We start from the raw sequence: 15,316 nt of genomic DNA on the forward strand, positions 1-15,316 counted from the left end.
TAATTTCTATATATTTTATTTATAATGGGTCATGTTCAAAAGAGAATCGAGAGAACCATAAAACTCTTACTTTATTTGTAGTATTATAGTATTAGGTAGGGTTCTGCAGCAGAACTTAAGTATTAGTTAGGGTTGTGCAACAGAACTTCACATGCAAAAAAATATCAATATCTATGTATTATATTTTAAAATTATTTTTGAACAAAAAACATGAAAAAAACATGTATTTAGAATTAGATCCTAAAAATCTATTTAAAATTTAGGGTTTACAGTAGAAACTTAGTGGTTCTAAGGACGGGTTCTTTCTTGAGCGCCTGTTTATAATATGCATTAATGATTTTACATAGACTGTCAAATCACTTTTCGGCTGCTGCTTCTCTCCATTCATCTCCTTTTGCCCCGCAACAAGCCAACATACCCTCCGTCCCATTTTAACTGCTTTTGACTTTTTTACACGTATTTTAAGATGTTAAAAAAATTACATCTAAACATGATTGTTTTTTATAAAATTTATATCAAATAAAAGTTTAAAGTCTAAACTTTTATTTGATATAAGAATTGAAATTTTTTATTGAGTGTAGATATTATTTTTTTACACCTCAATATACGTGTTAAAAAGACAAACATCAGTTAAAATAGGACAGAGGGAGTATTTTCTTTTATCGGAAATAAGAAATATCGAATTCATAAGCCGGAGCCGGACAAGAGATATACAAATTAAAAGAGAAAGCACTAAGATTCATCTGGGTTGTTTTAATTAACAGGCACGAGCATGATGGGATAGTCAAGTGGTAGGTTTATACTCTGTTGTTTCCTGACATCCGGATTCTACGTACAAGCTTGTATTGTCAAAAATTTAACTAGTACGTCCGCACGTACTCCTATTCTTTAGTACAGTACCAAACGAAAATAAATGAAGCAGAAGATACTAGGGTGATGCCGTACACAAGTCAAGTTGGACAACGCGCGGAGCGCGGGGAGCCTAAAAAACAAAAGGAACATTGGAACACCGCCCCATATGATTGTGTATCTCAACTACTGTATTGCACTCAACACCATGTCATGTGCCCAAACTTCAAAATCAACTTTTAAAAGAGCCGTTATACATTCATTTAATCATTTCTGGGACTGACGTGTAATATTATCCTAGTCAATTAATATTCCCTCTCTTTTCAAATACTCCCTCCGTCCCTCTAAGTAGTATATATTGGGGGACGAGGACGCGGCACGGACTTTAATACTCCTGCAAAGTGTAGTTGTGCAATCTATTTTTCAAAATTTTCTTTCCTGAATTAAAGTTTGGATGTTATATTTTTATACAGAAAAAGAAAATCTCAAAAATATGTTACGGAACTATATTTTATAAGAGCATTGAAATGCGTGTCGAGCAGTTAAAAAGAAACGTATAGAATTAAATGAGACAGAGGGAGTATTTAACATCGGTTTTTCTGTGGTGTGCCTATGGGCACACATTAAGCACCAAAATTGATAAACTTGGATGCCACACCAATCAAACCCCTCCAATTTTATAGATTTTAGTGCTTAGCATGTGCCCATGGGCACACACTAGACAAACCCATTTAACATTAGGTTTGTCTAGTAACGCACCAAACACTAAAATTTATGAATTTGGATAATTTTGATTAATGTGGTTGTTGTAAATGCAAGGATGTTCACCATTATTAAATATAGTAAACCAATCAAAACCATTTTAATGGACCAAATTCATAATTTTTAGTGCTTAACACGTGCACATGGGCAGGGACGTATCTAGGATTTCAACCTCATGGGGGCAGAATATATAAATATCAAAATGTAATTATATTATATTTAATACATTTCATAATTCTTCCCTACGAGACTTCATATTTTGATAGCCCTGAATGATTTTCTCATCATCAATGCTATCAAAAATTTCTCTCTCAATATACGTAAGTAAACAATCATTTAAAAAAGTATCTCCTAAACGATTACGTAGTCTAGTCTTCACCAAATTCATAGCCGAAAATACTCGTTCTACCGATGCCGTTGCAACCGGCAAAATTAGAGCTAATTTCACTAACAAATAAACTAGAGGATAGATAACATTCTTCCTTGTTTCAACTAAAGTCTTGGAAAGATCACCGATGCCTTGAACTTTTGAGAATCGATTGTCGGATTTCATATCAAAAATATAAGTTTCCAATTGATCTTCAAGTATAGCAATTTGAACCCTTGAAAATTCATAAGGATAGAATTGAGCAAGTCGAATCAACTTTTGCTTATCAAATACCGCAAAAGAGTCCATAGGAATTAAACAAGCAATGCAAAGAAGTAACTCTGAATTTGTCTCCGTGAAACGGTTGTTTAGTTCTTGAAGTTGCATGTCAACGATAGTAAAAAAGGACTCCACTTGATAATGATGCAAGTTCGTAATATTTGGAGAATTTCTTCGTGATCTTCCTTTATCTACAAACTTGTCATCCATCTTTGGGACATTGATATTATTTTTCTCATAAAAAGAAGACACTTCAATAAGCAAAGAATCCCACCCGGAATCTCTCATTTCTTGGAGTCGTTGCTTCGAAAGCTTGACCAAGCTTATTGCATTGATGATATCTTGATCTTTTCTTTGCAATGCTTTTGACAAATCATTTGTTAGTGCCAATAACCTTTTCATTAAATGTAAGTCAATAACAAACTCAAATGATTGTATTAGAGCAAGTAAGGCACAAGCTTGGCCTTTTTGTTCCGAATTCGTACCATCCTCGACAATCACATCAAGCACATCAATAACGGAAGAAAACATAGTGATCAAGCTTACTAAGGAAACATAATGAGAACTCCATCGTGTATCCCCGGGTCATTGAAGAGAACTTTCTTGATGCAAACCCGTACCACTTTGAATGTCTCCATTTTGTATTGCTTCAATAACTTTACTATATTGTGTCTCACGTAGAAGATCTCTTCTTTTGCAAGAAGCTTCCACAATATTTGATAAGTTAGAAACCACATTAAACAACACAGTAACACGAGAATGATTTTTTGCCACGGCAACTAAGGCCAATTGTAATTGATGAGCAAAACAATGGACATAATATGCGGAAGGATTTTTCTTTCAAGATTAATGCTTTTAAACCATTAAACTCACCTCGCATATTACTTGCTCCGTCATAGCCTTGCCCATGTAAACTTGATATACTTAAACCATACTTTGAAAAAAGTCCTTCCATTGCCAACTTAAGTGATAAAGAAGTTGTATCACTTACATGTACAATACTAAGAAATCGCTCAATTACACATCCTTTTGAATTCACATAACGTAATACAATAGCCATTTGCTCCTTCACCGCTATATCACGAGATTCATCAATTAGGATTGAAAATAATTCATCATTAAGATCATTAATTATAGCTTTAGTAGTTTCCCCGGAAGCAACATGTACTATATCCTTTTGAATTTGAGGAGCGGTAAGCTTGGAGTTACCCGGAGAATTTTCTAAAACAACTTTTTTAATTGTTTCATTATGCTCGGAAAGAAACTTTAATAATTGTAGAAAGTTTCCTTGATTAATCGAATCCGGGGACTCATCATTTCCTCGAAAAGCTAGTCCTTGATGTAAAAGAAATCGAATACAATCAATTGTTGCCGTTAGACGCATTCGGTATTCTTTTCGAGCTTGAGTTGAATGTGTCTCAAAGGCTACTTCAATGTGTTGTTCTTGATTCATCAAGTCTTTCTTTCTTTTTCCAATTTGTAAATCCGTCAATGGTAAAACTATCTCCACTTGGTTTTTCTCCAATCTTCGATTTATATAAATAACAACATAGACAAAATGCCGCATCTTTTGAAATACTATATTCCAACCAAGTGCTATAATCATCAAACCAAGAAGGAACAAATCGTCTCAATATCAATCCAATTCTTCTTTGTGGAAAATTATGATCCTTTGGTTGACATGGTCCTTTTTGAAGATAAAATCTTGGTATCTTATCTCGATCATTTGGATGATATTCGAGAATGCTTTTTCTTATCCCGGGATCCGATTAAAGATTATTTAAATCAATTTCTATACGAGGTTGTTTTGAAGGACGCGGCTCATCTCTTGTATTAGGATCATTATTAATTGGTTGTTCTACAACAAATGGTGGTCTCCTAACAAGAAACTTGTCCATAGCTAATTATGTTCAAACCATAAAATTCATCAAATATGAGTTTTTAATTAGAACCAAGCATTTCACAATTTAATATAGAAAAAAGGCAAGTATATATTGATTATCACAAACCGATTATCCACAACAAATTCAACATATAAATTCAATAATATACCAACAAGGCAACAATCAAAATAAAAGATAAAATTAAATTAAATTAGAGTTACTTAACCTTAATATAGATAAAAGAGGTAAGAACAAGTGAGAGTCAAGAGTTCTTTTGACTTGAGCTTGAATGATTTGAGCTTGAATAATTATTTTGTAGAGATGCTTGAAACAGGGGAGGGCGGGAGAGTTTTGAAAACAGGGGAGGACAGGGGGAGAGGTTTGAAAACATGGGAGGACAGGAGGTTTGTTTGCTATTTTTTATCTTCTGTCTTTGATCTAGCTGACTTCTTCCGGAAGATTTATGTTTAGTTATTTGTTTTGTTTATTTATTTAGTTGACTCAGCTCAACTACTTTTACTCACGTACTGGGCAACAAACACGAACTCTGGCTGCTTCAGAGGAAGTTCCTTGCTTCAACCGTGGGGGCAAGCCTCAACTATGAAAAATCTATACACTAAATATAGTAAACACTAAGAAGCCTACTGGGGGCAAGTACCGCATTGCCCCAGTGTGGCTCCGTGCCTGCACATGGGCACACCATACCGTTTAACATATAATTGTTTAATACATTCCTAAAAATATTGACTATATAGTTGAAATTATTGTTTTTCAAATTTTGTTTGTTCAAATATATAAATTAATTTTATATTTTAATAAAATTTGAAATATATAATTTTTATGTGATCAATGCATTTAAAACTGCTTATCAAACAATAAAAAATCAAATATTTGAAAATAGAGGGAGTGTGGCATAATTTTGTGTCATAGATGTTTCGCTGTAAGATGATGGAAGCATTCTTTAGCAACGGATAATCACAGGGTCTATGTAAACTTGTTATCCCAGGAAAATTATAAGGCTTAATGACCTTTTAGCCCTCGAAGTATGAGTGGAAGTTCCGATGCGGCCTCGAAGTTTAAAAACGTATCTTTCGACCCTCAAAGTATCTTTGTCGTACCTTTTAGTCCTTTTTAAAAATACCAGTATAAATCGGAGGATAAACTTGACAATTCATATTCGGGGTAAAGTTTGGGCGTACTTTTTAACCCTTAAAGTATACATCTCGTTCCTTTTAACCCCTAAAGAATACATTAAAATACATTAGATGTTCCTTTTAACCCTTAATGTTTAATGTCCCTTTTGACCCTCACGTGTGAAATGTCAACTTTGTCCACCCCGTTATATAATGGTATACACCATAAAAGCTAAAAGGTACGACAAAGATACTTTAGGGATCAAAAGGTACGTTTTTAAACTTCGAGGAGGCATCAGAACTTCCACCCAAACTTCAAGGGTTAAAAGGTCATTATGCCAAATTATAATCATGCATATGAGCTATATACACCAGTCAGTTAAGCAAATCTTTATACACACTTCCAGTTTTGTGTTATACAGACCCGTACGTCATTGCCCAAGTTGCCAAGCTTTCATCATCTCGCGCTCTCGGTGATTTGCTTTAGCTCCATACTTCCATTGTTGTTCCAAAGCTGTAATTGCAACACACACACACACAAGACATGATATTGATTATCCTTCTTCGAGTTGCTTTAACCACAAGACATGATATTGATTATCGACTGATGTGAGCAAAGCATGTCATTAAATTTCGCCGTATGTAGATATATTATTTCACTTTTTAAATTCATTGTATATTAGAGCTATCATCCAACTTATAATCAACTATTATTCCCAACATATATATGTTGAGGGTCTCTAAAAGTAGCTTAAAAAAATGTGTCCTTTAACGCCTTCATTATCATTATCATTTAGGTTGCGTTCATTTGGATAAAATATATGGAATGGGGGAGGAATGGACTTAAAATATATAAAATTTTTATGGAGAAATAAGAATTATGAGACAATAGTGAATAAATATGAGTAATTTTAAATTTTTTGCGATGAAGATTATAAGGAAATATGATGAAGAAGTGAAATGAATATTCTGTTAGATCTCTAATTCAAATAGTTTGGAATGGAATCATTGAAGAAATGAAAATTTTGAATATTTTATCAAATCACCCTAAATATATAGCACAAATTTCATTCCAATTTCCATCTTCCTTATTCACTCCATTCTATCCAAATGAACACAGTATTAGAGTTCAGAATTTAGAGAAAAAATGCTATCTTATGCAGAATATTGCGCGCCCAGTTTTCTTGAATTAGGTTTGTTGATTCAGACTTCTTCGAAGTGTTTCCGTTACCACTGGGAATGTGCACATTTTGATCATTTCCTATTTGATTACCAGATTCCTTGCTGCTGTTTTTGTTCTCATCTAAGTGAGAAGACTACATATATTATTGACTGCTGCAAAGTCTGGAGAAAAATGTATGTTAAATAATGGCTATAGGAGATTTTACCTTGTTGCCATTTTTCTTCTCCGCTTTTCCTGCGATTACTCTCTCTTCTTGTGCCCTGTGAGTTTGCCGTCGTCCTAACTCCTACTACAATGTGCTTTCTTTTCCCTTCTTTCTCCTTCTTACCTTCTTCCTCTCTCAGCCTTTTCCCTTTCTGCTATATATATATATCAGGGGATCTTTTTTCTTTAATTCCTCATCTTTTGTCCAAATCCCATTATCTCAAGGTTTCTTGCTCGCTCAAGTTTTAATGCATTGACCCCATCTAGAATGATTGGTGTGTTGGAGTTAGCCACAATGTTGCTTACATTATTTCGGTTAATCTCCATGTATATGTCTGTTGCTTCAACCAAAACACATAAATAAACAAGATTGAGTTAGTCACAAATATATAAAACAGAAGAATACGCTTCAAGATTTTTAGCCGCATGTGAAAAATAAGTAATTAAATAAAAGTCGTGTCTGTGCGTGTATTCATAATAACAAAATAAATTAGATGGCATAGAAAATAAAGGACATGAATAAATCCGAGTCCAGTGTAAAATTGTCTTCTTAAAGTGTATTCGGCCCGAAACCGTATATATATAACGATCACTTCACAGGATAAAACGGTTTACGACGTCGTTAATGAAGAACGACACTACCAGGGAGCTAGAAACTGAGAACAAAAAGGATGTGACGGCTATGTATTTGTGAGATAATTAACCCTAATTAATGACCTATAAGAATATATATAGGTGCAAAAACTAATTTCGATCTACTCTATTTCTTAAATTAATCTGAAACAAAATTAAATTAATTTATCAAGATCTATACAATAAATTAATATAAAACAGAATCAAATTAATTTATATCAAAATATAAACCATATCAATTAATCTAAAAGAAAATCAAATTTATTTATACTATAATCTTTGAGCCCAAGCCTACTGAAAAATAATAATTTTCACTACTAAAGAAATATCTTTGAATCATCTTATATATATCATCCATCCCTAGCTTAATTATAATGTTCAAAATATGACCGATTAATTTGAGACTTATACCCACATTTTCCAACAAAAAAGATGCTGCTAAAGATCCCTCCCTGATCGCAGCTTTATCCTAGTGGTTTTGTTTTATCGTGTGTCCTAGCTCTTTTTTGTTCTAGTGTTTAGTGGCCAGCTTTAGATTTTGTAGTCTAATGTTTGGCTTGTGCACTGGCTGGTTCTCTCGGTGCATGAGGTTTCTCTCCCTTATGTATATTCTTTTTTCCTTCTACAAAAATTTGATTTAATAAAAAATTTATATATGCACTCACCGAACAATTAGCCTCAATGGAAACTGGGTCCGAAAAGTAAAAGATCAATTTTCATTGCAAACCATAAACGCAGCTTACAAGACATAATCGATCGAAGAAACATACTGATCCACGACTTGCTCACACCCAGAAAATAAAACAAACAACTAAGATTTGGAACATTTATTAGACAACAGTTGCCTTAGACTAAGAGGTCGTTTGGCTAATCTTGTGTCAGGATAAAGCCAACACTAACTTGAAACATTTTTTTTTTTTCTGACTTGCAAGTCGAAAAAAAATTATCTACACATAAGCGGAAAGGAAATACGGGCAATTCTGCTGGATTTGCATATAGCCACTCGAGGTGAATCTGTTGGATATGAAGATACCGAGACATTAGGAGGAGGAGGATATGTCAAATCTGCTGGATATGTAAAACTAGACAATCCAGGTGAATTGGGTGATATAGCCGATGAAATCAAATTGGGTGAAGCTGCGAGACATGGTGATTCTCGTGAATATGCAGACGAATCGGGTGAATTTGCGAGATAAAGTGATTCTGGTGAATATGCATAAACTGACGAATCGGGTGAATCTGCGAGATAAAGTGATTCTGGTGAATACGCGGACAAATAGGGTAAATTTGCGAGATGTGATGATTCTGGTGGATACGCAGACAAATCGGGTGAATTTGCGAGATAAAGTGATGATTCCGGTGAATATGCATAAACTGACGAATCGGGTGAATCTGCGAGATAAAGTGATTCTGGTGAATACGCAGAAACTGACGAACATGGTGAATCTGCTAAATGTGCAGAAGACGGGGATCCGGGCCAGTCATGTGAAACTGCCGGATTTTGAGAAAGAGAAACCTGTTGAATTTTCATTTTTTCAGGCTTGGGTATATTTGCTCTGAACAGCTCCCGGGGCAACAATATATTGTCCAGCTTATAAACCGCCAAAGGCTGTTTATCATACAACGCATCAATAATCTTGGCATCCATGAGTTTGGTCTTAAGTGTTACTTCTGACCCGTCATACTGCACAATTATGTTAAACTTCCTAGCTCCTCGGGAGTGAAACATGGGGACAGCTAAAGCGGTGCCGTCTGAGATCTGCTGGAGCTTTTCGGCACCGAGGTAGTCACGGAGGACATGAACAGACAGGAACCTTTTCATGGCAGAGAAGGGGATGGGTGCGGATAGGAAGGCTGTCATGCCTGCATTGTCAATGGCGCATACTGTGATGTTGTTATGGCGATTAATTTTGGCGGCCAGGTGGGTTTTGGTGAGGTGGTGATTGAAGATGGAGAATTCGGGGAAGTTGTTGAGAATGGCTGTGATGTTGTGAGCCGAAGCTGGGCTAGCTGGGAAGATGAGGAACAGGAGGCTGACCACTGCTGAAAGAAGCTGCATTGTGAATGAGAATATATGTGCTCTGTGCTGTACTGCTGTTCCAGGAGGCTTAGCTCGACTACTATATATAAAAGGTCGTTTGGTTCAGACTTTTTAGGTATCATGTATGAGTTTCGTTCATTCTAAATCATACATGATGTTTGGTTGGAAAATTTATTCGTTCAAACTCATACCTCAAACCCTTTTATATCTTAGCGGGAGGAGGTAGGTATAGAACATGGGTATGAAGAATTATATACAATTATATCAAATGCTTACACAAAATTAAATCAACAACGACTCAAAATTGGATATAATTAAAATTATATTATTATTTTTTATTAATAAAAAATATTTTTTATTAATAAAAATAATAATTTAAAAATATCTAAATTCAATATATTAATTTCATCACTCAATCAAACACATGATATCAAGAATGATACCTCAGCCTCATAATACCACCTTAACCCGATTCCTTATTCCAACCCTATACCGCCCCGTGAACCAAACGACCCCTAAAGGAGTGTAAGAATATTACATCCATGCAAAAAAAGAGTCGGGATCCTCGGTCTCATTTTCTGTTCCATAATATATTCCCTCTTTTCTGTTAATTTTTTTTATTTCTTTTTGTGAGATATTTTCTCTTTAAAATTTATTTATTTTTATCAAATTTAATGTATTTATAAATTCATTATAATATAATTTATTTATCTAATATATACTTGTTCTTTTATTTACAATACAAACAAATTACAAAAATTTAAGATATAGTTTTTGTATACTTAATTTACTGCTACTTCTATTTTAAAAACATTTCTATTATGAAATATTATTTTATTTGACTACTAATACTAAATAATTTATATTCATCTATATTTCTATAAGAACATAAGTAACTTATATATATTTAATTCTAATATTTATATACATACTTCATGCTGACGCCCTTAACACTTAACAGCATACACTGAGATGTCTATGTATCCTATGACATGAGAACTAGAAGAGGTCACATATTATAACCTAATTTTAGGAACACCGACACATATGCGAAACCATTTACCACCTTTAGCTTCCTTCTCAGGCACAGCCTCGAGACTAGACCTTGCAAGCTTCTGCTGGGGAGTGGAAGCTAGTCAATGTTCACAGAGAATTGCGTCCATGGCACTTGTACAAACTGTGAATTTATATCTCCTACACTTAATAGATTGCTCCAGTACGAAATAAGTTGATCCAGTATCTATTCTTGTGTTTTTAACCTGAAATATTATATTGTGCGCCATCTCTAATAAAGCCATCCGGAAATTACTCTATTATTTAGGGCTCCTATCTTTGCAAGAGAATAGGAACTGTAATTGAGATTTCTTCTATCATGAACCATAATTTAATTTGCACATGGAGCTAGTTTTTTCTATTATATAATGGCTTATAAACTATTAAAATATATATTACTTAGTGCCTGTTTTATAAGAAACTAGGAACAAAACAGTGTAATCAATCGTGAGTCTTAATTTACTTCTCACATTTAGTCAACTTTTTTACTTAAGCAAAAAATATTTTTCTAAATTTACCCAAATGCCTCTTAATTGTAGTATATTGGTTGGTTTATTTTTCTAAAATATAAATTCAATAAAGGATCGTATTAATTTTAGATTTTGCCGGCATGTTGTCTTGTTCTGAAATGTTAAGATTTGTTTGACAAAAAAATATAAATTAATTACTTCAAACTTCTTACCGACATGCTTGCTCTTAGTTAACCTGATTGTTTAATTTGATTTATATTTTGGGTTTGTACGAGAAAAGATATATAACATTATCATTGTCCATCAAAAGTCACGTAGCCACGTGAATCACCAACGTTCATGCATGGTTTTGTTTTATTGTGCCAACTTTTCTGCATGGAATGTAAGTGAGCAGAGACGATTCGAATATTATTATGCTCGAGTTTAATTAAATAGTTTGAGCTTGAACTAGAATTTGAGTTTTTCGTCACAAATTTATAATTCAAAATATTGGTTCGAAGAGGATTGATATATATATATATTTGAGTTTGGGTCCGAAAGCTTTTATCAGTTTTATCATATTACAAAATTTTATCAATTTTATAACTGACCGAATAATTTTAAACGAATATGGCCAGTTTGTATTATCCTTCGAACGTCATTGATACAGGAGTGTTTAACTTTTATATATGAGATTTCTGTTCACTTTCGACATATAATGCTTAATGCATGAGAAAAAAATTTAAAGTATCAACTACACCCTAATCAATAATCATCATGGCAGATCAACTCCAACTAATTTTGAAAGAAATCTGACGTAAAAAGTATCACAGCACTTCTAACAACCATCCTACTTTTCGGTTAAAATATATACAACGACAAGGAAATGGAGGAAGCATTCACTTGGAACTAATCTGTATGGTATGTCGTATGCTTAATAAATATTGCCATGTTTTTAACCAATCTGCATGGTATCTTATATGCTTAATAAATATTGCTAATTAAACTCACATGGCTGTCTACCGTTTAACACATGTATTATAGTATATTATTCATAAAATATGAGAATATTTAATCTTTCATTTATAATATATTATGATATAATTAATATACTCTCTCTATCCCTCTCATTTGTTTAAGATTTCTATTTTGGATCATTCTCTTTATTTCTTTACATTACCTAAAATAGTTTTTTTTAATATTATAAAAATTATGTTTTTATCTTTCTATCCCCACAAATCTATCATTACAAGTTAATGAAGTTTTATTAATTTAATTAAACTATCACTTTATCTACACTTAACTTTTAATAGCTAACTCAAACCATGCACACTCTCTGTCACATTCTTCACACTCGTTCCATCACTTTTTCTCATGAACCATGCCTACTCTCTGTCACATTCTTCACACTCGCTCCATCATTTTTTTTCTGAAATCATCTCTATTCTCTCTTTTTCTATTATCGATTCTGACTCTGAAATCATATCTTCTCCGTTTTTGTTATCTCTGGTTACAGATTTACGCGTATATATAAATGAAAATTATCTTGATATATTTGAAATTATGGAAGATACTCCGAAAAGGGTGAAGAAACGCATGTTAAAACAAGAGTCAATCAATTTATAGAAAAAAATTGTAGTTCGATGACCCAACCGACATGTTGCAGACTCTCCTTTCCTAATTTTTCAATTAAGAGCTGGTACGACCTTTTTTCAGTTGATCTTTTGGTTGAATGCCTTTTTCTTAATAGTTTGGCTATTAATTTTAATATCCTCTCCTAGAAAATATTTTTGTCTATGCAGAGAGAAATAGAGATAAAGGGAACAAAAAATGCTTGGATATTTATTTAAATCTGGAATGATGATTGGATATTCATTTAAATATGGAATGGTACGTAGAATCATATATGCTTAGATTTTCATTTAAGTCTGAGGATGTTGGATACTGGTGCTATCACTGATTGAGAGATAAATTTGTAATGTGGATAGTAAGTCTGATAATCGGCTGTGTAAAGTTGTTGTGCAAAGTTGAGTATATAGACAGACTTGGTAAAATCAATTTGTATTTAGGTAGGCTACATTAATTTATTTTCCCCCATAATGTCACAATAATATCTTTCCTTAAGTACTATTTTTTGGATATCTTGATTGTAGTATTAATCAACTTATAATATATACTAACCCTCCCCCCTCTCTAGCTCTCAAAAATTAAGGTTTAGAAATCCGTCGTCTTTTTTCAAGCTAGTTGAGGGGCTTCCATCGGTTTCTTCTCCGGTGGAAAGCCCTAATCCCTTTGTTTTCTTTCATCTTCGTTAATTTTCTTTCAATAAAACCCAACTTTTTGGGTGTTTGTGTGTCTCTCCTGTTGGAGTGTGTTTGGTTTGTCTCTCCTTTTGGAGTGTCTTGTTATGTTCATGTTTAGTTATGTTTGGATTCATCCGATGTTGGATCTATAGAGAATGATTTTATTGATGTTTTTTGGGATTTGGAAAGCCCGCGTCAAATATCAGCCGGTGGTAATTATGGCAAGAGGTCACCTTTCACAATCAAAGATTGTTCATATGTTTGGGGTTTACACTTTCGGCATGTTTATAGCTGGTATCCGGCATGTAGATAGCTAGGGTGTCGCTCCTCCAATCTCAGTTTATGAGATTAGGGTTCTCGAACAATGTTCTAACACCAGTTATTATGTGATAAGGTCAATTGTGATGTTGCTGCTTTCTGTGATGTTGGTGCAATTTGGATCGCTGGGAAGATCTTTGATTTTATTTTTAGCTCTAAGAATTTTTAAATTCTATGTGTCAAACGATCAGGAAACAAATCAGCTAATTGTTTTTAGTATGATATTTGTTTTCCAACCTGGTTGTATTGTCAGTTGAAGGTTTGTCCCGACCGTATTATGTTCTGGTTAATGAAATTGCTTTTTTTTTTTGGTGTCAAAAACTTATAATATATACTCCCTCCATCACATGCATTTGTATACAATTTTTTTTTTTGAAATGTCCCACCAATTGTATACATTTCAAAAGTAGTAAACTCTTATAATGTAAAACACCATTACACCAACTACTTTCTTCCAATATCTCCATTCTATAATAATATAAACACTATTACACCCACTAATTTCCTCCACTATCTCAAATCCATTATTAAATATAAATGGGTCCCACCACTATACTCATTTTTCATCAAACATTACTCATTTTTTACATTTTTTTCTTGGTTTTCGTGTCCCAAACAAATGTATACAATTGGTTGGGACGGAAAGAGTACTATCTTGGTCTCTGTGTCCCTCTCATATGTAAAGTATTGAGCGGGACATAGGGAGTAATCCAACGCGACTCCGAGGGAGAAATGAAACTCCTCACCGTTGGTGTGATCCGTGGACTTACTCAGCTGGGGAATTAAATATGGGCCATGTATGCCCCTCTTCGTCGTGCTGCAGTTCAAGGAATCAACGACATTAGGCTTGAAACTGACAACTATCAAGCCTACATGACAATCAAGCATCTCCGAGATGGCGTTGCAGCTTCGATCTTCGACATCACAAACCAACTTGACACCTTGATTCGTGATGAAAGCAGGATTGTGTTGTTTCCTATGTCTACCCTTCCAGGAACCGTGTCGCTCGCTTTCTGGCCAAACTAGGCATGGAAACATGCAAGCAACTTTACTCGTTTGATAGGCCAGTAGGTGGTGTGGATCGGAGGAACTGCTAGACTGGACCAGGGCATGGGCCTTCAACACCCAGATTTCATGGACATCATGGTTCCATTTGAAGCGCCAGACCCTGTCGATTTCAATGTCAGCATTCCATTGGCTGACCAAGTTTGCGAGCTTGGCCTAGGACAGATCAACGCCCCAAGGGTCTCTAGGTTGGAGCTCGACGTTGACGAGATGAACGATGTGATCGAGGGTGCGTGGAAGACTTCTTTGTCACTAGCTTTGGCCTGAAGGGGCCACTCTGGGCTCATGAACCACCCCTCGGGGAGATGGACTAGGTTGGTTAGGATATAGTTTCGCCGGAGGCTATAGTAATACTCCTGGCATGCGCGTCGCTGTTTACTTCCCTTTGTTATCAGTTGCTGCTATATAGTCGCTAGGGTTAGCTGTTGGTGATGTTTGTACCTCTGGTTAGGCTTTCAGGTTTTGGTTCTCTGTTAGGTTGCTTGTATGCAGCTTCAAGTCTGTATGTTCGTCATGGTCACCTCATTTTTCAAGTGAGAACCCTGGACTTCTATAAATATTGACTTATCTAAAAAATAAAACATATTTCATAGTCCTTGTACACCTAAAAATCCATCATTGAGTTTTGAAAAGATTGGACAGTTGAGATGAATTTATATATTTTACAATTTTTTAAAGAAAAAATATTTCATATATACGGCAGGTGCAAATATCGGCAAATACTTGCAGCATAATACTTTCTTTAACACAATACTTGCAACAAAATAATTGCAAAACAACAAGTGTGTTAACAG

At 34.3% G+C, this 15,316-nt stretch overlaps 1 protein-coding gene and 1 pseudogene across 1 annotated transcript; both read right to left on the bottom strand.

Annotated features, from left to right (window-relative positions):
• Nucleotides 1–1,840: 1,840 nt before the first annotated feature.
• On the bottom strand, nt 1,841–4,803 carry LOC108221315 (uncharacterized; annotated as a pseudogene).
• Nucleotides 4,804–7,988: 3,185 nt separating this feature from the next.
• Nucleotides 7,989–9,408, bottom strand: LOC108221316 (fasciclin-like arabinogalactan protein 1). The gene has a single exon (XM_017395204.2). The coding sequence runs from the start codon at nt 9,350–9,352 to the stop codon at nt 8,237–8,239; it is 1,116 nt and encodes a 371-aa protein (XP_017250693.1). The 5' UTR covers nt 9,353–9,408; the 3' UTR covers nt 7,989–8,236.
• Nucleotides 9,409–15,316: the final 5,908 nt, after the last annotated feature.

The sequence above is a fragment of the Daucus carota genome, chromosome 5 (assembly GCF_001625215.2).
Source record: "Daucus carota subsp. sativus chromosome 5, DH1 v3.0, whole genome shotgun sequence".
NCBI classification, from domain to species: domain Eukaryota; kingdom Viridiplantae; phylum Streptophyta; class Magnoliopsida; order Apiales; family Apiaceae; genus Daucus; species Daucus carota.

What these genes read in the sequence shown, in the direction of transcription:
- LOC108221316 (XM_017395204.2), bottom strand. Translation starts at nt 9,352, where the DNA reads ATGCAGCTTCTTTCAGCAGTGGTCAGCCTCCTGTTCCTCATCTTCCCA.